This window comes from Hemitrygon akajei, chromosome 7 (genome assembly GCF_048418815.1).
Source record: "Hemitrygon akajei chromosome 7, sHemAka1.3, whole genome shotgun sequence".
Lineage (NCBI taxonomy): Eukaryota > Metazoa > Chordata > Chondrichthyes > Myliobatiformes > Dasyatidae > Hemitrygon > Hemitrygon akajei.
The window spans coordinates 168,804,547-168,828,223 of record NC_133130.1 but is presented as its reverse complement, the minus strand read 5'-3'; the positions used below and the strand labels follow the sequence as shown (position 1 = coordinate 168,828,223).

At 43.4% G+C, this 23,677-nt stretch overlaps 1 protein-coding gene across 2 annotated transcripts in view; it reads right to left on the bottom strand.

The window, feature by feature from the left end:
* Positions 1-23,677, bottom strand: part of LOC140731162 (protein crumbs homolog 1-like) — a 150,209-nt gene that overhangs the window by 5,356 nt on the left and 121,176 nt on the right. For both annotated transcript variants that reach the window (XM_073052560.1, XM_073052561.1), the window contains exons 7-12: positions 22,671-23,597; positions 20,403-20,962; positions 17,121-17,286; positions 15,209-16,076; positions 12,422-12,538; positions 9,804-9,930 (exon numbers count right to left, since the gene is read on the bottom strand). In XM_073052560.1, coding sequence (XP_072908661.1) covers positions 9,804-9,930; positions 12,422-12,538; positions 15,209-16,076; positions 17,121-17,286; positions 20,403-20,962; positions 22,671-23,597 — 2,765 coding nt within the window. The remainder of the gene's footprint in view (positions 1-9,803; positions 9,931-12,421; positions 12,539-15,208; positions 16,077-17,120; positions 17,287-20,402; positions 20,963-22,670; positions 23,598-23,677) is intronic.

The window sequence follows — 23,677 nt, the reverse complement described above, 5'->3', positions numbered from 1 at the left end:
TGCCACCCTTAACCCATGACCTCTAGTTCAAGTCTCAACTAATGTCAGTGGAAAAAGCCTGCTTGCATTTACCCTATCAACACCCAGCCGTCACACAAATAAGAACATCAGTCCTTGTTGGTGAGACATTTTTCATTGATTCTAACGTTTCTCTTTGTTCTACTTTGAAAGCCTGCAAGAAAATGAATCTCAGGGTTGAATATGGTGACATATATATACTTTGATAATAAATTTACTCTGAAGTACGTAATACCGAAGTTTAATGTTCCTCCAAAAGTTTAAACAACTCAGCAGAAAGGAATATACATTAGCTCAGGATAAAGTGGATCTTGAAAATGAGTATAACAGCTTAGAGAAAGGTGTACTTGTTTAGTGAGAACCATGCCGCAGCATTGGTAAAACCTGCGGCCACCTCATGTCATCTAAAGTTACATAGGAGCACTACAACAGTTAGGGCAATGGATTCTTGTGAGGTTGGGACTGTTGGCTCACTTCTTATCACAGAACTTTAAGCCATTGGGAAGGTTAGTATCCCACTGTCATACAGCTATCCAACCCTACCCTCCTCAAGCCCTCCATCTCCTGTGTGCTGCAAGAAGAGGTTCATCTCCTTCTGTGTGCTGCAAGAATATAAAGGAGGATAGTAAAAGCTTCTTTAGGTATGTGAATAGCAAAAAAATAGTTAAGACCAAAATTGGGCCATTGAAGACAGAAACAGGTGAATTTATTATGGGGAACAAGGAAATGGCAGATGAGTTGAACAGGTACTTTGGATCTGTCTTCACTAGGGAAGACACAAACAATCTCCCAGATGTAACAGTGGCCAAAGGAACTAGGGTAAAGGATGAACTGTCTGAAGGCTGATAAGTCCCCAGGACCTGATGATCTGCATCCCAGGGTACTTAAAGAGGTGGCTCTAGAAATCGTGGACGCATTGGTAATCATTTTCCAATGTTCTATAGATTCAAGGACAGTTCCTGCTGATTGGAGGGTGGCTAATGTTGTCCTACTTTTCAAGAAAGGAGGGAGAGAGAAAACAGGGAATTATAGACCGGTTAGCCTGATGTCAGTGGTGGGAAAGATGCTGAAATCAATTATAAAAGAGGAAATTACGACACATTTGGATAGCAGTAGAAGGATCAGTCTGAGTCAGCATGGATTTATGAAGGGAAAATCATGCTCAACTAATCTTATGGAGTTTTTTGAGGATGTAACTATGAAAATGGACAAGGGAGAGCCAGTGGATGTAGTGTACCCAGACTTCCAGAAAGCTTTTGATAAAGTCCCACATAGGAGATTAGTGGGCATAATTAGGGCACATGGTATTGGGGGCAGAGTACTGACATGGATTGAAAATTGGCTGGCTGACAGGAAACAAAGAGTAGTGATTAACGGGTCCCTTTCAGAATGGCAGGCTGTGACCAGTGGGGTACCGCAAGGTTCAGTGCTGGGACCACAGCTGTTTACAATATACATTAATGATTTAGATGAAGGGATTAAAAGTAACATTAGCAAATTTGCTGATGACACAAAGCTGGGTGGCAGTGTGAAATGTCAGGAGGATGTTATGAGAATGCAGGGTGACTTGGACAGGTTGGGTGAGTGGGCAAATGTATGGTAGATGCAGTTTAATGTGGATAAATGTGAGGTTATCCACTTTGGTGGCAAGAACAGGAAGGCAGATTATCTAAATGGAGTCAAGAGGAAAAGGGGAAGTACAACGAGATCTAGGTGTTCTTGTACATCAGTCAATGAAAGCAAGCATGCAGGTACAGCAAACAGTGAAGAAAGCTAATGGCATGCTGGCTTTTATAACAAGAGGTATTGAGTATAGGAGTAAAGAGGTCCTTTTGCAGCTGTACAGGGCCCTGGTGAGACCACACCTGGAGTATTGTGTGCAGTTTTAGTCTCCAAATTTGAGGAAGGACATTCGTGCTATTGAGGGAGTGCAGCATAGGTTCACAAGGTTAATTCCCGGAATGGCGGGACTGTCATATGTTGAAAGATTGGAGTGACTGGGCTTGTATACGCTGGAATTTAGAAGGATGAGAGGGGATCTGATTGAAACATATAAGATTATTAAGGGATTGGACACACTGGAGGCAGGAAGCATGTTCCCGCTGATGGGTGAGTCCAGAACTAGAGGCCACAGTTTAAGAATAAGGGGTAGGCCATTTAGAACAGAGATGCGGAAAAACTTTTTCACCCAGAGAGTGGTGGATATGTGGAATGCTCTGCCCCAGAAGGCAGTGGAGGCCAATTCTCTGGATGCATTCAAAAGAGAGTTAGATAGAGCTCTTATAGATAGCGGGGTCAAGGGATATGGGGAGAGGGCAGGAACGGGGTACTGATTGTGTATGATCAGCCATGATCACAGTGAATGGTGGTGCTGCTAGAAGGGCCGAATGGCCTACTCCTGCACCTACTGTCTATTGTCTATTGTTCAAGCTGTTAAGCAAGACATGGACCCACACACCTAAAATGCTGGAGGAACTCAGCAGGTCACGCTATGAGAAGGAATGAACAGTTAACATTTTGAGTTCAGACCCTTCTTCGGCACTGCAAAAGAAAAGGGGGTCACGTCACTTTCGGTCATTCCCTTAAAGGCACATCCTCCTTTCTGGTCCTGATGAAGGGTCTCAGCCCAAAACATCGACTGTTTATTCCCCTCCATAGACACTGCCTGACCTGCTGAGTTCCTCCAGTATTTTGTGTGTGTTACTTTGGATTTCCAGCATCTGCAGAACCTCTTGTGTTTATGACCCACAAAGCTGTCATATTCTTTGTAGAGTGTGGCACTCACTCGTTTCAACAATACCATCTGATAAAGAACCACACCCATTATCTAGATTAAAGCCCTCACTCTGCATCTTATCTTCATGCATTAAGGTAGGAATGGAAGCTTAAATCTATATCAGACATGTAGATATTAAATCTGCTTCTTGTTTTCATTGAGATCGAGTGTGTTTAACAAAACAGGGAGATGGGAACAAGAGTGACAGAGCTGGGGATGGGCCAGTTGGTATACAAGTCAATGCAATTGTGAGGAAGGACAGACAGATGATGGGGTAAAATTGCAGTCAGAGGGATGAACTGAAGTGTAACATGGGGGTAAAATCAAACATGGTGATGAATACAGGACAGAAGGTGTTACATTTGACTGCACGCAGAGTACGGAATAAGGTAGATGATCTTGTAGTGCAGTTAGAGATTAGCAGGTATGACGTAGGCATCACTCAGTTGTGGCTGAAAGAAAATCACAGATGGGAGCTTAACATCCATACACTTGTATCGGGAGGACAGGCAGGTAGGTAAAGGGAGGTGGGCGGGCTCTGTTGGTAAAAACGAAATCAAATTCTTAGAAAAAGATGACATATGATTGGAAGATGTAGAATCCTTGTCGATAGAGTTAAGAAACTACAAGATTAAAAAGACCCTGATGGGTGTTATATGCAAATCCCTGAACAGTAGCCAGTATATGGAATATAAATTTCAATGGGAAATAGAAAAGTCCTGTAATAAAAGTAATGTCAGAATCAGAATCAGGTTTGTTATCACCGACATGTGACGTGAAATTTGTTAACCTAGCAGCAGCAGCAGTTCAATGCAAAGCATAATATAGAAGAGAAAAAAAATAAAATTAATAATAATAAATAAGTAAATCAATTACAGTATACATATTGAATAGGTTAAAAAACCTGCAAAAAACAGAAATACTGTATATTAAAAATAAGTGAGGTGGTGTCCAAGGTTTCAATATCCATTTAGGAATCGGATGGCAGAGGGGAAGAAGCTGTTCCTCAGTCACTGAATGTGTGCCTTCAGGCTTCTGCACCTCCTACCTGATGGAAACAGTGATGGAGCTGACTAGATTTACAACCCTCTGTAGCTTCTTTCGGTCCTGTGCAGTTAGCCCACCCCCCCTGTACTAGACAGTGATGCAGCCTGTCAGAATGCTCTCCACGGTACATCTATAGAAGTTTTTGAGTGTATTTGTTAACATAGCAAATCTCTTCAAACTCCAAATGAAGTATAGCTGCTGTCCTGCCTTCTTTATAACTACAACGATATGTTGGGACCAGGTTAGATCCTCAGAGATCTTGACACCCAGGAACTTGAAGATGCTCACCCTCTCTAAACTCCTGATCCCTCTATGAGGATTGCTATGTGTTCCTTTGTCTTACCCTTCCGGAAGTCCACAACCAGTTCTTTTGTCTTACTGACATTGAGTGCCAGGTTGTTGCTGTGGCACCACTCCACTAGTGGGTATGTCTCGCTCCTGCACACCCTCTCGTCGCTACCTGAGATTCTACCAACAATGGTTGTATCATCAGCAAATTTATAGATGGTATTATGGATTGTCAGGGGGGATTTCAATATGCAGGTACTGTAGATATGAAAATCCGGTTGGTGCTGGATCCAAAGAAGGTGGATTTGTGGAATGTCTACAAGATGGCTTCCTAGAGCACCTTGAGGCTGACCCCACAAGGAGAAAGGCTATTTTGGATTGGGTGTTGTGCAATGAACTAGATTTGATGAGAGAGCTTAAAGGAACCCTTGGGAGACAGTGGCCATAATATAATAGAATTCACCCTGCAGTTTGAGGGAGAAGACGAAGTCAGATGTATCAGTATTGCATCAGAGTAAAGGGAATTACAGAGGCACGAGAGAGAAGCAGGCCAAAGTTGATTGGAAGGGGACACTAGCAGGGATGACAGCAGAGCAGCAATGGCTGGAGTTTCTGGGAGTAATTCAGAAAGCACAGGATAGATACTTCCCAAAGAAGTAGTATTCTAACAGGAGGATGAGGCAACCGAGGCTAACAAAGACAGCATAAAAGCAAAAGAGAGGGCATGTTCTAGAGCAAAAATTAATGGGAAGTTAGAGGATTGGGAAGATTTTAAAAACTAACAGAAGGCAACAAAAAAAACATAAGGCGAGAAAAGATGAAATATGAAAATAAGCTAGCCAATAATATAAAAGAGGATACCAAAGGTTTTTTTCTGACTTATAAAGAATAAAAGTGGACTTTCAACTGTTGGAAAATGACGCTAGGGAGGTAGTGATGGAGGACAAAGAAATGGCAGACAAAATTAATGTATTTTGGATCAGTCTTCCGGGATCAGTATGCCAGGAACTTGAGAGTGTTGGGGTAGAAGTGAGTGTAGTTACTATTACTAAGGAGAAGATGCTTGAGAAGCTGAAAGGTCTGAAGGTAGATAGATCACCTGGACCAGATGGACTAAACCTCCAAAAGAGGCAGCTGAAGAGATTGTGGTGACATTAGTAATGATAGTTCAAGAATCATTAGTTTCTTGAATAGTTCTGGAGGACTGGAAAATTGTAATTGTCACTCCACTCTTTAAAAAGGGAGGGTGGAAGAAGAAATGAAATTATAGACCAGTTAACCTGACTTCAGTGGTTGGGAAGATGTTGGAGTCCATTATTAGGAGATCTAGGCCCCATATGGAGCCAGTGATCATTAATGGAGAACGTGTGGAGCAGGTTAAGACCTACAAGTATCTGGGAGTACAGTTAGACGAGAAGCTTGACTGGACTGCCAACACAGATGCCTTGTGCAGGAAGGCACAGAGTCGAATGTACTTCCTAAGAAGGTTGGCGTCATTCAATGTCTGCAGTGAGATGCTGAAGATGTTCTATAGGTCAGTTGTGGAGAGCGCCCTCTTCTTTGTGGTGGCATGTTGGGGAGGAAGCATTAAGAAGAGGGACGCCTCACGTCTTAATAAGCTGGTAAGGAAGGCGGGCTCTGTCGTGGGCAAAGTACTGGAGAGTTTAACATCGGTAGCTGAGCGAAGGGCGCTGAGTAGGCTACGGTCAATTATGGATAACTCTGAACATCCTCTACATAGCACCATCCAGAGACAGAGAAGCAGTTTCAGTGACAGGTTACTATCGATGCAATGCTCCTCAGACAGGATGAAGAGGTCAATACTCCCCAATGCCATTAGGCTTTACAATTCTACCTCCAGGACTTAAGAACTTTTTAAAAGCTATTAATGCTTTTTGAGACGGTGATTTAGATGCATATCATATTTTTTTTACTGAGTTAAGTATTGTATGTAATTAGTTTTGCTACAGCAAGTGTATGGGACATTGGAAAAAAAGTTGAATTTCCCCATGGGGATGAATAAAGTATCTATCTATCTATCTATCATTAAGGATGAGGTTTTGGGGTACTTAAAAGCACATGATAAAATAGGCCAAAGTCAGCATGGTTTCCTTAAGGGGAAATCTTGCCCGAGAAATCTGTTGGAATTCCTTGAAGAAATAGCAGGCAGGATGAGCACCAGGGTAGCACTGTAGTAGCGCGACACTATTACAACACGGGGCATCAGAGTTCAGAGTTCAATTCTGGCATCATCTGGAAGGAGTCTGTACATTCCCCCACCCCCCATGTCTATGGTCTTATAAGACTCAGAAGAAATGGGATTAAGTCTCTACTTTCTATGATCCAAATCAGTTGGTTGGGCTCAAACTTCATTTTATTTTTGTAGTTAACACTTGCAAATCCAACAGTTTATCACTTTATCTGTAGTTAGGAGTCTGAGGAGATTTGGCATGTCACCAAAGACTGTGGAGAACATTCTGACGGGTGTGGAGGCACCAGACACAGGATTGAAAGAGACTGCAGAGGGTTGTAGAGTCATCCAGCTCCATCACAGTCAACCCTCACCATCACCAATGGAATCTTCAAAACTGCTGCCTGAGGAAGGTGGCATCCATTGGTGGGGACCGTATCACCCAGCACATGCCCTCTTCTTTTTACTACCATTAATGAGGTGGTACAGGAACCTGAAGACACACACTCAACAGTTTAGAAACAACTTCTTCCCCACCGCCATCAGGTTCCTGAACAGTCCATGAACAATGAACCCCAGCTCACTGTTCCTCTTTTCCACAATTAGTTTACTCATTTTTTGTAACTGATTGTAATTTTTATGTCTTACATTGTACTGCTACTACAAAACAACAAATTTCATGACTAATGGCAGTGAAATCAATAAACCTGATTCAGACTGTTTTGATTTTTGCTTGCCAAGTCAAATCACCTCCAGGTTCAATTTGAAGATCATCATCCAGAGAGTTTCGTCTCTAGCCCTTTACCTTTCCCACCTACCCAGCTTCACCTATCGCCTTCTAGCTCTCCTCTTTGCCAGCCCACCCCCACTTTGTTATTCTGGCATCACCCCACTTCCTTTCCAGCCCTGAAGAAGGGTCTCAGCTTGAAACGTTGACTATTTGTTTATTTCAATAAATGCTGCCTGACCTGTCGAGTTCCTTCAGCATTTTGCATGTGTGTTGCTTTGGATTTCCAGCATCTGCAGAATACATTGTGCTCATGAGTTAAGCCTGTGCCCGGTTTCATTGAATGAATTTTTTTTTAAATTTAAGTTGCGTCTGATTGGCCCAGACAGGGGTGAGGAGAAGACTCCAATTAGACTAACTAAATTCAGTCTGTTACTCATGAAGTGTTCTGATTGCAGCACTTATAGTAATAATATAAACATTCAACAAATGTTTGCAACTTCCATAATACTTTGTGTCATCTTTTTAATGTTTCCGATGAGTAACAAGCTGTTAACATAATGAAGCTGCTTGAATAATAAGCTCCTTCACTATATCTTAATCTTAATGCTAATTGGACATGCAGAAACAGCATGATAAAACACACAGCCATGTGTCTCTCAGATTACCAATTAATGCCACAATCCCATCGGTGACAAAAGATTAATGTTGTCCTCACCGAAATGACTGTCAGTCACATCTGCTTGGAAACAGGGCCAATGCTTATTCAGATAAACATCCCAGCAGGAAGTAGCATGTGAGCATGTCACTGGGTAGGTTCATTATGCAAAGTGTCACCGGTATGAGCAAGATCCAGTTCTTTATGCATTTTGCAAACATTTTCTGGTAAAGAGCATTTCGTGGAAAATGGGTGCATGCAGCGGTAACCACACCAAAAGTTTATTCCTACCATAATCAGATTTATTATCACTGACATACAGTACAGTGCAAAAATCTTAGGTACGTACATATAGCTAGGGTGTCCCAGACTTTTGCACAGTACTGGAGTAATTTTGTACATTGCACTGCATTGCTGCCACAAAAAAACCACATTTCATGACATATGTTAGTGATGATAAACCTGATTCTGATATGGGTCTCTGTTGTGGACTGAGAGTGGGAAAGGGGCAAGGAGAGGGGTATCGCAGTTGGGAAAGGGGGAAGAGAGAGGGGAGGGAGCAAGTGAGCACCAGAGAGACATCCTGTAATGATCAATAGGCCAATTATTTGGAGTCAAATGACCTTGCCTGGTGTCTCAGAGCTGGGTGTGTCTACACCTGCCCCAGCACTCCTTCTCTGCTACCTGTCCCACACCCCTCCCTCGGCACTCCACCCTCACCATTTGGTTTACTGATCATCACAGAATGTCTCTCTGGCATTTCCCATCTAAGAGTTCTGCATAGAGTTCGTTGTACCTCTGTTAAATATATTATAGAACTGGTTAAATGCATTGAGAGTCTGTTAAATATTTTTACAGAGTCTGGTAAATATACTGCACGCTACCCTGAATGAAAATGGGAGAGGGCACCACAGGTTTAATAAGTCTTGGAGTGACTGGTCAAATCTTACCATATGCTAGATGGGACAAGCTAAGGACAGAACCATATTATTACTGATACTTAATATTTGCCTGTAAACATACGATAGTCTGGCAAATCAAAAACATAGGAGATTCTGCAGATGCTGGAAATTCGAAGCAACACACACAACATGCTGGAGGAACTCAGCAGGTCAGGCAGCATCTATAGAGATGAATAAGTCTACGTTCTGGGTCAAGACCCTTCATCAGGACTGAAAAGAAAGGTGGAAAAAGGCAGAATAAGAAAGTGGGACGGGGATGGGGCGGGGAAGAAGTCAAGCTGGCAGCTGATAGGTGAGACCAGGTGGGTGGATTGGGGAGGAAGGAGGAGGAATCTGATAGGGGAGTGGACCATGGAGAAAAGGGAGGGAGGTGATGGACAGGTGAGGAGAAAAGAAAGGATAAGAGGGAAACCAGAATGGGGAATGGAAAAAGAGAAAAGGAGGGAAGGGTGGAAATTACTGGTGATTCATGTCACCTGTTTAACCCATACAGGTTGGCTCAGTATATTCATTTTGATTTACAGTGAGTTCCAAGATATCATCAGATTTGGAAAGACTTGAGCAATTCTAGTGCCAGACAAGCTCTGTTTCAAGCTCGTCAATATCCATGAACAAGATTAGGTAGGATAGAAACTGAAAAAAATATTTGGCCAAAGCAACATAGAACAGAGAACTGTCAGTGCAGGTCCTTCAGCTGACCTTTAACCTGCTCTTAGATCAATCTAACCCCACATTTTTCTATTTTCCATGTGCCTATCTGAGAGTCACTTAAATGTTCTTAATGTAATTGCCTTTACCAACACCCTTGCCAGGGCGTTACTTACCCTTGGCACTCTCTGTGTAAGAAACCTGTCTCTGACATCACCTTCCCCCATACTTTCTTCCAATCAAGTGTTGTACAGTTCTCTGTTCTACCAGTTGTGTCCCCTGGTATTAGCCGTTTCCATCCTGGGAAAAAGTCTCTGGCTGTGCACTCGATCTTCGTCTTCTATCAACTTATACATTCCTCTCAAGTTGCCTCTCATCCTGCTTCACTCCAAAGAGAAAAGTCCTAGCTCACTCAGCCTATCCTCAGAAAATATGTTCTCTAATCCTAAATCTAAAGCATGAAGTAAAAAAATGAAGAATTTGCGTACATCGATCTCACACTGTTCACCCGCAAAGTTGGCTGCACAGATGCACTCAAAGGTGTTGACCGCGTTGTGGCAGGTAGCTCCATTCTGGCAGGGGTTCGACGCACATGCATTGATTTCCACCTCACACCTTACAGAAAGGATGAAAGTGTTGCATCAGTAGAAGAGAGAGAACTTGACAAACCAATTTCTTGCGTGGTTCAGACTGAGAGACACTTGCAAATGTCTGTGTGTTTTTGATGTCTTGGCTTCACACACACATAGTGGCCACTTTATTAGGTACACCTGCTCATTACTGCAAATGTCTAATCAACCAGTAATGTGGCAACAGCTCACTGCGTAAAAGCATGCGGCCATGGTCAAGAGGTTCAGTTGTTGTTCAGAGCAGACATCAAAGTGGGGAAGAAATGCGATCTAAGTGACTTTCACCATGGAATGACTGTTCATGCCAGATATGGTGGTTTGAATATGTGAAAAACCGCTGGTCTCCTGGGATTTTCATGCACAACAATCTCTAGACGCTAGAGCTTACGGAGAAGGGTACAAAAACACCCAGTGAGTGGCTGTTCTATGGGCAGAAATGCCTTATTGACCTTGCTAATGAGAGGGGTCAGGGTGAATGGCCAGACTGGTTCAAGCTGACAGGAAGGTGACAGTAACTCAAATAACCACACATTACAACAGTGGTGTGCAGAAAAGCATCTCTGAATGCACAACATGTCCAATCTTGAAGGGGATGGGCTACAACAGCAGAAGACCACGAACATACACTCAGTGGCCACTTTATTAGGTGTGTAACTTTATTAGAAGGTATGTACTTCCTAGTTATTGTGTTTTATATACTGAACGTTGGTTTAGAAATACACAAAGAATTTCAAACCTCTCTCTGAAAGCACTAGGCTTCTTCTGTACCCTTCTCTATGTGAGAGAATTCAGTGGCCACTTTATTAGGGATCTCCTGTATCAAATAAAGTGGTCACTGAGCACATGTTTGTGGTCTTCTGCTGTTGTAGGTCTTCCACTTCAATGTTCAATGTGTTGTGCATTCAGAGATGCTCTTTTGCAAACTACTGTTCTAACGCATGGTTATTTGAGTTGCTGTCAGCTTGTGAAAATCCCAGGAGATCGGCAGTTTCTGAGATACTCAAACCACGCTGTCTGGCACCAACAATCATTCCATGGCCTAAGTCAATTACATCGCATTTCTTTCCCATTCTGATGTTTGGTCTGAACAACAACAGAACCTCCTGACCATGTCTGCATGGTTTTATGCATTGAGTTGCTGCCACATGATTGGTTATTTAGATATTTGCATTAATGAGGTGTACAGGTGTACCTAATAAATGGGGCACTGAGTGTATTTTTCTGTGGTCCTTTGAAAGTTTAAGATTAATAATCACATTTTAACTTAAATAATAGCAAGTGACACTCTTAAAAATAAATCATAACATGTAAGAAAGCTTAAATCACTATCAGCATCTTGAAACAGGCATTAATTGTTGTAATGATGTAAGATGTTATTTTACACTATGATCCCTGGAAAGGTAGAATTGTGTGAAAAATTTTGGATGAAATTAATGGGTGGTCTAATTCCTTCATAACAAAGATAAAGAGGAATTTCATTAGCCAGAGAATGGTGAATCTGTGAAATTCATTACTACAGACAGTTGTTAGGCCAAGCCATTGAGTATATTAAAAGAGGAGGTTGATAGATTCTTGATTAATCATGGCATCAAAGGTTACGGGGAGAAGACAGGAGAATGAGTTGAGAGGGATAATCAATCAGCCATGATGGAATGGTGGAGCAGACTCGATGGACTGAATGGCCTAATTCTGCTCCTATGTCTTATGGTCTTATAGAGATGCTGCCTCACAACCCTAAGACTGCAGGTTCAATCCTAACCTCCAGAGCTGTCTTTGTGGAGTTTGCATGTTCTCCCTATGGCTGCGTAGGTATCAATAGTGTGGATTCTTCAGTTTCCTCTCCCATTTCAAACAGAGCTGGTAGCTTAATTTGTTTCAGTAAATAAGTGCTAGTATAAGTGACTGGTGAGTTGGGGGGGACGATCTCATTGAAACCTAAAAAATAGTGAAAGGCCTAGATAGAGCTGATGTGGAGAGGATATTTTCTATAGTGGGGGAGACTCGGCCCAGAGAGCACAACCTCAGAATACAAGGACAGAGATAAGGAGGAATTTCTTTCGCCAGAGGATGGTGAATCTGTGGAATTCATTGCCACAGACAAATGTGGCAGCCAACTCATATTTAAAATGGAGGTTAATAGGTTCTTGATTAATCAGGGTGTCAAAGGTTACAGGGAGAAGGCAGGAGAATGGGGTTAAGAGAGATAATAAGTTAGCTGTGATGGAATAGTGGAACAGACTCAATGGGCTGAATGGTCTAATTCTGATCCTATGTCTTTTGGTCTAAAGCAGTAGTAGATAGGCATGTGAGAGCAGTTAAGTTACAGGGATACAATTCACATTGAAATGCCTCCTCTATTGGGCCAGAAAGCCACTTGATTATCGAGAAGACACCTCACCTCCAGGGGCATGGAGGATGGGTAATAAATTCTGGTCTCGACGGCAACAGACACTTGTAGGAATGAATAGGAAGTTTACCTTTCTCCAGTGAATCCTGGTTTGCAGGTACAATTAGCCCCCCACACTCCATCAGTGCAAAGTCCCCCGTTATGACAGCTGAAGCTCTCTCCACAAGTTACTGGGGGGTAGGGCCACCTGGAAAGTTAGATATGAAAGTAAAACTAGCAGAAAATACAAAAGCATCATACAAGTTTCTAAGAGACTTGAACTACATCCTTTTTTTGTGACAGTATGTTTTCTGCTATCATAACTAACCTTATGTGCTATGTCATATATGTCAAACTCAAGGCTCGCGGGCCAAATCCGGCCCGCGGTGGAATTATCTTTGGCCCGCGAGATAATATCTAATTACTATTAAAGCTGGCCCCAGTAATCGAAGTGCCTATGGCGTATGATATGGCTAATGCTGAGTTTATTCAGGTACCAGGTTTTCAGGGTTTTTAGTGTTTATTCGGCAGTCTTGCTCGGCAGTCTTCTTCATAAGAAACGGAATTTGTAAAGTGAAACACTTTGTAGTTATAGCAGAGTCTGAGACACATGAGAGCAGGCTGAAAAAACGAAGGCAATGAAAGCTGCGTTCGCACACGTCCGACTGATCCGGCCCGCATGAAGCTGCATTTTGCTCAATCCGGCCCGTGACCTAAAATGAGTTTGACACCCCTGTGCTATGTGTTGTGTGCTGTGAACTGTTGATGTGTTTTACACCTTAGCCCCAGAGGAAAGCTGTTTCATTTGGCTATGTTCTAGTATGGTTAAATGACAATTAAACTTGAACCTAAATTAAATAAAGCAGAAAAGGGAGCTAAAGTGAATGGAGGACCCTTGGAAGATGAGAAGGTGCAATTAATGCTGGGTAATATGGAAATGGCTAAGGCTTTAAATGACAATTTTGTGTCAGGGACACTTGCCAAACAGAAATGTTATGGATGTGACGGGAAGTGAGGACCTCAATATGATCACTGTTGCCAAAGAGGTAGTGACAAGCAGCGAACGAGTAGGCCTAAAGGCAGACAAGTCCCCTACTCCTGAAGGGTCGATTCCAGGGTACTGAAAGAAATGGTGGAAGTTATAGCAGATATGTTTGTGAAAACTTACAAAAGAAATTCTGGGCTCTGGACAATTCAAAGACAAGGAATGCCATGCTATTGAGTAAAAAAAAGTGTAGGCAAAAGGCAGGTAACTATAGGCCAGTTTGAATAATTTCTGTAGTTGGGAAAATGCTTGCAGCTATCATTGAGGAAGAAAAGGGAGATAAGTATTAGTATGGATAGAGGATTGGTTAACCAATAGAAGGCAGAATGTGGTGAATGGAATTCCACAGGGGTATTCCAGAATACCCACAACTGCTCACCGTATACATGAACTTTTGGGAAGAGAAGACCAAGTGTAGAGTATCTAAGTTTGCTGATTACACTAAATTGAGTGGAAAAGCAAATTGTTTAGAGGATGTGGAGAGTCTGCAGAGAGATATAGGTAGATTAAGTGAGTGGGCAAGGGTCTGGCGGATGGAATACAATGCTGGTAAATGTGAGATCACCCACTTTGAAAGAAAAAAAATAGAAAATCAGATTAATATTGAAATGGTGCAAGGTTGCAGCATGCTGCTGTGCGGAGGGACTTGGGAGTGCTTGTGTATGAATCACAAAAGGGTAGTCTTTAAGCGCAACAGGTTATCAAGAAGGGAAATGGAATGTTGGTCATTGCTAGGGCAACTGGATTTAGAGCTGGAAGGTTCTGCTGCCACTGTACACGTTACTGGCAAGGCCTCACCTGCAGTGTCTCGTGCAATTCTGCTTTCCTTACTGGAGGAAAAACGTACTGGTTTTGGAGGCAATGCAGAGGAAGTTCACCAGGTTCATTCTGGAGACGAAGGGGCTCACCTGTGAGGAGAGACTAAGTCACCTGGGACTATACTCGCTAGAATTCAGAAGAATGAGAAGGAATCTTATAGAAACATATACAATTAAGGGATAGATAAGATAGAGACAGAAAAGTGGTTTCCACTGTTAGGTGATGCTGGATAGAGCCTCAAGATTCAGGATAATAGATTTAGGACAGAGATGAGGAGAAACTGCTTTTCCCAGAGAGTAGTGAGTCTGTGGGATTGTCTGCCTGAGGAAATGGTTGAGACTACCTCATATTTAAGATACTATTAGATAGATTTTTGCATAGTAGGGGAAATTAAGGCTTATGGGGAAAACACAAGTGCTCTAAGCCTATAGGTGGCACAGTAACATAGTGGTTAGTGTAACAGTTTAAAGTTCCAACAACCCAGGTTCAATTCCCGCTGCTATCTGTACGGACTTTGTACGTGGATTTCCTCTGGGAGGTCTGGTTTCCACACACATTCCAAAGGTTAGTAAGGGCTGTGTAGGTACTGGAAGTGTGCCATCTCCTGAGGACAGCCCCTGCACATCCTCAGTCTGTGTTGGTCGTTGACACATTTCCCTGCATGTTTTGATGTACGTGCGACAAATAAAACTAATCTTTCTAAAGAGATAACGAGATTAGCTTCATTTGTCACATGTACATCGAAGCATGATGTTAGATGCATCACTTGCCTCAAATCAAACCAGCAAGGATTGTACTGGGCAGCCTGCAAGTGTCACCACATTCCCAGTTCCAACAGCACGCCCACAACTCATTTATCCTAACCCGAATGTCTTGGGACTGTGGGAGGAACCCACACAGTCACAGGGAGAATGTACAAATTCCTTACAGACAGTGGCGGAATTGAACCCTGGTCGGTGATTGCTGGCACTGTGATAGTGTTACGCTGCCATTCCTCCTGGCGTATGTACTCACTCGCAGTGTGGCCCAGTGAACTGGCTGGAGCAGTCACAGTAGTACGAGTTGAGAGTGTCAACGCATTTCCCCTGGTTTATACACTGGTGGTCCACGCAGTCATCTATATCCTCCTCGCAGTTCACCCCGGTATAGCCCGGATCACAGCTGCACCTATAGCCCGGCTCCAGGTTGCTGCAGTTGCCATGGATACAAGGCCTAGAGGCGCAGTCATCGACTCTGGCCTCACACCGGCTCCCTTCCCAGCCTGAAACACAGCTGCACTGGAAAAGATTGAAGAGGTCTTCGCACTGGCCGTTATTCAGGCATGGATTTGGGGAACAAACCTTCGAGCTGAAGCATCCAATCAGAGCTGGGGAACCACTCACTATAACAAACTGTCCGCCCTTAGTAAGGACCTCCTGGCTTACGTAAGGAAGGTAGATTCCACCAATTCTGACCACTCCGAGACACCCAGTGAAATTGTGGCCCAATGTCAAATTCACATTATCTTGAAGAAAGTTTATGTTTCCGGCAGTGACTGTGCTGGTGACATTGGCGTTGCCGTCCACAGCAAGAACCCATCTTGATGTCACCTTCGAAGGCTCCTCCATGGTCACAAGTACAGAGTGCCACTGTCCGTCTGAGATATTGATGGTGCTAGAGAGGGTAAGCCCCTCTACGCTGTTGCCACTGTACAGATTAAACTGTAGCTGGGAATTGTGGAATCCAATCCAGAAGGATTCGGCTCCGTGGCTGACCTGTAAAAGATCAGCAGACACGGCTCTGGTCTTGAAGTCCACGGAAATGCTGGTGAGATCTCTTGTGATCAACTTGTTGCTGGTGTAAACAACTGGATTCTCACCTTGGAACGTTGCGTTGGCCAGACCTGTGAAAACACAGCAGAGTGCACTCAGTGACCTCTTCCTGCTCATTAATGCAAAGATCTGATCAGCCAGTCATGCGGTAGAAGCCCAAAACATTAAAGCATGCAGACTTGGTAACACCTTATTCTGCATTCTGCTATTGTTTTACCTTGGGCTACAACAAAAAAAAACCTATGGGTAGCAAGTAAAACGTACCTTGATACATGTGACAGTAATAAATTAAATTTACCAATTTTCTCATCCTAGAGCATCTATAGAATGAGAGGCAGAGATAGGATAGGCAGTCAGGATCTTACCCCAGGCTAGAAATATCAAAGACTAGAGGAGATGCATTGAAGGTGGGGAGGGGAGGGCAGTTTAAAGGAGATTTGTGGGCAAGATTAAAGGGCCACCACAACATTGTGGGCCGAAGAGCCTGTACCGGATCAATCAATGATCCTTTTAATATCAGAGAATGTATCCAATACACTGTTCTTTGTTCTAAACATTCAATATTATAATTTCAACTACAATCACTTCTTACTCTTTCTTTTTTTTAACAACTTAGAGTCACAGAGCGCTACAGTACAGAAACAGGCCTTTTGGCCCATCTAGTCTGTGCTGACATATTATTTCTTTGATTCAAATGGAAGTTTAAAATGAAGTTAACTTGGTGCAGAGTGTAATTAGCAATTTTAATTTCCAGAATTTGCATTTGATTTGGAAAAGTCTAGATTATTTAATGAAGCATAGAGGACTGAAAGCTGAAAATCTGAAATAAAAACAGAAAATGTTGCAAACACTTAAGCAAATTACATAGCGGAGAAATTAAGTCAACGTTTTGATTCATATCTAAAGAAACATCATGGATATTCTGTCGTTTTTTTTGTTCTGCACAATAATTGGAACCATGGTTAGCAAAGTCATGATGGGCCAAAGGGACTGTTCCTGTTCTGTGCTCTGAGTACTGACAACATGCTGAGTATGTCCAGTTCTTTATTTTATTCCTATCACAACATTCTCTTGTATCTGAAGTTTTTACTTGTGCAGTTGAATGTCATCCTTACATTCGTATCCACCTGGGAGATCCAGACAGCGAGACTCTGAGGGACATGGATGTGTCTCGCACCACACGATCTCCTCACAGGTCCGCCCCGTGTACTCCTTGGTACATTCACATTCAAAATCGTTCCAGGTCACAGTGCACTTACCGCCATGTTGGCACGGCATAGGCTGTGGAAAAGGAAGAAGCGATGGTCATGCAAACCAATTGATTTTCACTAGATCTCAGTCCGCTGGTCACGGCACAACGCACGAGGGCTAACCCAACACTTGGGAGATGAATGGATTACACTATATTGAGATTAATGACCACCCTGCCATCACCATCACGAGGACAGCGATCTGTTTACGGTTTACCTGTACTGCGCACTACATGCATTTTGAATTATATTTTATTAACTTATTTAAGATAATATTTTGATTTATGTGCTGTGTGTGATGTATGCTTTATGGGTGTCTGGAGGAACTTTGTTTCATTTGGTTGTATATATGCACAGTACTATACAAAAGCGTCAGACACATATGTATAGCTAGGATACCTAAGACTTTTGCACAGTACTGTAGTAATTTTATGTATTGCACCGTTCTCCTGCCACACTCAAGAAAAAACAAATTTCATGACATACATGAGTGAAGATAAACCTGATTCTACATGGGTCTCTATTGTGACTGAGAGTGGGGAGGGGGCAGGGAGAGGGGAATCACAGTTGGGAAAAGGGGAAGGGAGAGGAGAGGGAGCAGGAAGCACCAGAAAGACAATCTGTAATGATCAATAAATCAATTGTTTGGAATCAGACGGCCTTGCCTGGTGTCTCAGGCTGGGTGTGTCTGCACTCGTGCCACTCCCCATCTCAGGACTCCTTCTTTGCCATCTGTCCCACACCCCTCCCACAGCACTCCACCCTCACCATTCCCAACACTCTTTGCTCCCGCCAGATTTACAAACTCGCTGCCTGCTCCACATTGACAAATACACTACTGTGTAAAAATCTTAGGCACTTAGATATATGCCTAAAACTTTTGCATAGTACTGTATTTAGTCAGATGACCATAAACTTGAACTTGATGTTGTGAATCTATGTATCTATTTCTCTCTGTAAATTGCGGTGTTACACTGTATGGAAACAGGCCTTTTGGCCCATCTCATCTCTGCATAACTGAGTCAGTCCATTTGCCTGTGTTTGGCCCACACTCCTGACGACCTTTCCTTTCCATGTAACTGTCCAAATGCCTTTTAGATATCATAATATGAAATTTATCATATTGGATCGGTAGTGTCGTGGTTAGCATAATGGAATTTCAGCAGCAGTGACCCAGGTTCGATTCCTGCCCCTGTCTGTACGTTCTCCTGGCGACCGTGTGGGATTCCAGCAGCTGCTCCACTTTCCTCCCACATTTGGCACAATAGGTTATTTGGTCACTTGGGTGTAATTGGCCAGTGTGAACCTGATGGGCCGAAGGGCCTTCACTATGCTGTATCTCTAAATAAAATAAAATATATAAAACAATAACTTTTCGGTGGACAGTCCTGAGCCCGGCTGCAAAAGAAGGACTGGGCATGGAGGCAGAGAACTCATCAGCAAAAACCCAGAGCTATAGTTATGCCAACGGAAGCTCCAAAGACCTCATCCCTGGGAGAGGAAGGATCTTCACCTTGAAGGTGTATGAAGTTACGTGGGGAAAGGCGTAAGGCTGTGGAAGCCACAGGGCTGATCACCCTTCAATCCAGGACAGAGGACTCTAGTGGGCTGCTTTCGGTGGCCTAGGCCCCAGTAGGAGCAATGGGCTTACAATGAAGATGAAATAAAATAATAGTACCCACTAGAAACCACGTTCCCTGCCGAATTCCCCTTGTCATATTCTGATGACTGCACTCTGGAAAAGATTTCTGTGCACACGTGCAGAAGAAAGTGCCACAACATGGAATGCACATTTGTTTCTGATATTTAAACAGACATTGCTCACACCTGCAGTGCTGAAAGCTGTTAAATGAAAGCCACCAGATGATCTAGAGTCATGGAGAACTACAGCTCAGAAACAGGCCCCGTGGCCCATCTAGTCCACGCTGAACCATTTAAACTGCCTACCCCCATTGACCATAGCCCCCCCATACCCCTACCGTCCATTAACCTATCCAAACTTTGCTTAAATGTTGAAATCGAGCTCGCATGCACCACTTGTGCTGGCAGCTCACTCCACACTCTCACCACCCTCTGAGTGAAGAAGTTCCCCCTTATGTTCCCCTTAAACAATTCACCTTTCTCCCTTATCCCATGACCTCTAGTTGGAGTCTCACCCAACCTCAGTGGAAAAACCCTATCTATACCCCTCATTATTCTATATACCTCCATCAAATCTCCTCTCAATCTTCTATATTCCAAGGGATAAATTCCTAGCCTATTTAATCTTTCCTTATATCTCAAGTCCTCCAGTCCTAAGAACATCCTTGTAAATTTTCTCTGTATTCTTTCAACCATATTTACATCTTTCCTGTAGGTAGGTGGCCAAAACTGCAGATAATACTCCAAATTAGGCCTCACCATCGTCTTATACAGCTTCAACATAACATCCCATCTCCTGGACTCAGTACTCTGATTTATGAAGGCCAATGTGTCAAAAACTTTCGTTATGACCTTATCTACCTGTGAAGCCACTATCAATGAATTATGTACCTTTATTCCCAGATCCCTTTCTTTTACCACACTCCTTGATGCCCTACCGTTCACTGTGTAAGAGCTATCCTGGTTGGTCCTGCCGAGGTGCAACATCTCGCAGTTTTTTGCATTAAATTCCATCTGCCATTTTTCAGCCCATTTTTCCAGCTGATGCAAGCCATGATACCTGATCCAGTTAACCACATTATCATCCAGATAACAAACAACCATGAACACAGCACCAATCCCTTTGGTACTCCACTAGTCACAGGCCTCCAGTCAGAGAGGCAACCATCTTCTACTACTTGCTGGCTTCTCCCACAAAGCCAATGCCTAATCCAGTTTACTATCTCATCTTGAACGCTGAGCAACTGATCCTTCTTGACCAACCTCCCATGCGGGATTTTGTCAAATGCCTTTCCCGCTACTTGTGTCAGGGTACAGGAGGTACATTAGGTGTAGTAGGCACCTAATAAAGTGGTCACTAAGTGTGTTTCTGGTTCAGATATCTCCCATCCTTACCCAGCATGGGCCTGCTGTGCCTCTGAACTTGACAATGAACTCTAAATGCCAGCAACGCTGGTAAGATTCGCGCCCTGGGAAACAAACTGGAATATGAATTATATGTTTTACCTTGCAGGTATCATCACTGATACAGTCCTTGAGCACGTTCATAGGAGTCTTACTGGTGGAAACGGCCAACGACGAGGTGTAATTCTTGTCTTCCAGAGGGTAAAATTCCAGTAGATTATCATTGACTCTCACATCCTGCAGGCAGCCCTTGAAGGCTCCTCCCCAAACAGCAGAATCTCCCTCGGGATCTCGGCCAAGGTGCACATGCATGAGCTGTTGAACACTCTCACGAGGCAACATTCGCTCCAATACAATAACATCTGATTCCCTCACAGTCAACCTGCGTCCGTCCACGCGGAATTCTACTAGTCGCCTTACGCCATCAGCCAGGTATCTGGATGTGTCCAGTTCCGTGCCGTGTACTGCAACGAGAATGCTGCCGTTCAGCAGGTAGCTCGAGAGGTAAGGAGCTGTGGCATTCCTGAGCTGGAAGATGAAGCCATTTGGACTCCGTGTGCGAATGAAGAACGAAATGACAAGCTTTGTGCCAGGATTATCCGTGATAATGAAAGATGCCAAGCTGCTGGAGTTGTTGTAGCCGAACGTGGCAGGGATGTATTCTGCACCAGGATAAAGAACACAGAACAGTATAGCACAGGAACAGGCCATTCAGCCACAAAGTTGTGTCAAACCAAATAAATCAGTAATCAAATGGCCAACACAATATCTATATCCTTCTGTTTTCCTCATCTAAACGTGTCTTAAAAGTCTCTAATGTATCTGTCTCTACCACCACCATAAGCAGTACATTCCAGGCACCCACCACTCTGTGTAAAGAAACTAGCCCTCACATCTCCTCTGAAATGACCCCCTCTCACCTTAAATGCATCCCTCTGGTATTAGATATTTCAACCCTTGGAAAAAGATACTGACTGTCTATTCTTTCTATACTTCTCAGAATCTTACAAACCTCTATCAGATCTCCGTTCAGCCTCCACCACTCCAGAGAAAACAACCCAAGTTTGTCCAAACTCTCATTATAGCACATGCCCTCTAGTCCAGCCACAACCTGGTAATTTCGCATGGAGGGAGGATTGGCCAAGTGTCAGAAGGCAAAGAGTGGGAATAAAGGGAGCCTTTTTTGACTAGTGGTGTTCCACAGGGGTTGATGTTCAGACCACTTCTTTTTACGTTATACGTCAATGATTTGGACGACAGAATTTTTGTAGTCGCATGTACCGATAACACAAAGACAGGTGCAGGGGCAAGTAGTGTTGAAGCAGGGAAGCTGCAGAAGGGCTTGGAAAGATTGGGAGAATGGGCGAAGAAGTGGCAGATCATAAGTATATGGTTACGCACTTCAGTGGAGAGAATAAAAGCATTGATTATTTTCTAAATGAGCGGTAAATTCAAAAATCAGGGCTGCAAAGGAATCATCATGTAAGATTCCCTAAAGGTTAACTTGCAAGTTAGAAACACAGAAACATAGAAAACCTACAGCACAGTCAGTGGTGAGGAAGGCAAATGCAATGTTAGCATTCATTTTGAGAGGACTAAAATATAAAAACAAGGATGTAATGCTGAAAAAATAAAAAAACACAAAATGCTGGCAGAACTCAGCAGGCCAGACAGCATTTTGTGTTTTTTATTTATTTCCAGCATCTGCAGATTCACTCGTGATGTAATGCTGAAACTTTATAAGGCACAGGTGAACTTTCCCATGGAGTACTGTGAGCATCTTTGGGCACCTTATTCAAGAAAGGATGTCCTGATGTTGGAGAGAGTTCAGAGGAGGTTCACGAGAATGATTCCAGGAATGGAAGGGTTAACATATGAGGAGCTGTAAAGTTAAACCTGTTTTCAAGTGGTTTCCATTATTGTTTGTGAAATCAGTGAGTGGGGTCAGGAGGCACTTACTACCAGTAAGTGAGTTAACCATTTATTTACAGAACAAGACAAACACTAAACATTCAGTAAACCCTTCGAGTTAAATCCAGTGGCAAATACTTAACTAAATGTGCACCCAGGCTCTCTTCACTGCAGCACACCTCCATTGGTTACCGTTTCCACAGCACCAGTCATGATTCCCCAGCTCACGGTGAGCCAGAGAGGAGAAAGAGACCAAGAGCTTTCAGTGCACTGGATTTTTACCCAGCTGGCACCAGGGCACCATCAATGAATGGCAGAGGCTGCAATGCTCCTCAAACAGGCCAATCCCTAGCTAGAACAGGGTAGTGGCTGTCGATGAACCAGTAAGATGGATATTTACGACAATATTTCCTATGTCATTCAAAGACTGAAGAAGAATAAATGATCTGATCTGCTTACCTTGGTCACAAGTGGGACCTGCATATGGCCGGAAGCAATCGCATGTGTAGCTTGTCCACAAGTCCACACACATCCCTTGACTGTTACACGGGTTCTGGTCACACCAGTTTGTCTTCTCACAGTCCAGTTTAAAATTCCACGCAGTATCGTCTGTGAAGGTTTGTGGTAATATAGGCCTATGGTCCACTTCTAAATCCTGCATGCAGCCAGTGAAATTTTCCCCAGTTGTTTGGTCACCACCAATGTACGTAGTCTGGAATGAAGCCAACGAGGGCAGCGTGGCTGATTTTATGAGCTTTGAGTCAGAGCAAGTCTGGTTTGGACAACTCGGATGCGATAACTTCACCAGGAAGTTCTCCCCAAGAAGAACTCTGAGGTGGTGCCATGCCCCATCGCTGACCAGATTACCGAATGAGATGTCCATCATCTGGCCACTAATAACTGCTCTGGACATCAGCCTCCCACTGTGGATCTGAACGCAAAGATATTCATCGAGTGGATTGCCTCGGTAAATCAGCGATGCATTTGGTAAGGTGGTCCTGAATCTCACACTGATGCTGATTGATTCGTCGTTGGTATGTCTGCTGGTCTGGTTGTTGTCCTCTGCTGAATGCAGAGTTACAAAGCCATTGTACAAGGAGAAGGTGGTGGAGGTCGAACAAGAGGCGTCATAAAATCCAGCAGAACATCTACAGGTATAGCCATGGATGCCATTCACCATGTTAGGGATGCAGGTAGCTCCATTGAGGCAGTTATGTTGCAGACAGCCAGTCAGTTTGACTGAACATCTTTTCCCTCCCCAGACAATTCCATCTTCCCCCATGGGAGGGCAATGACAGGTATAGTCCGCAACACCATCTTCACAGGTCCCTCCATTTTCACAGGGACTGCTCTCACATTCATCAATATTAGTTTGACACGTCACACCTGCGGGGAGATAGAAAACCAATCATTTATACCACAAGAAAGTTTCACATATTTTGATCTGTTTAAAATACAGACTATCT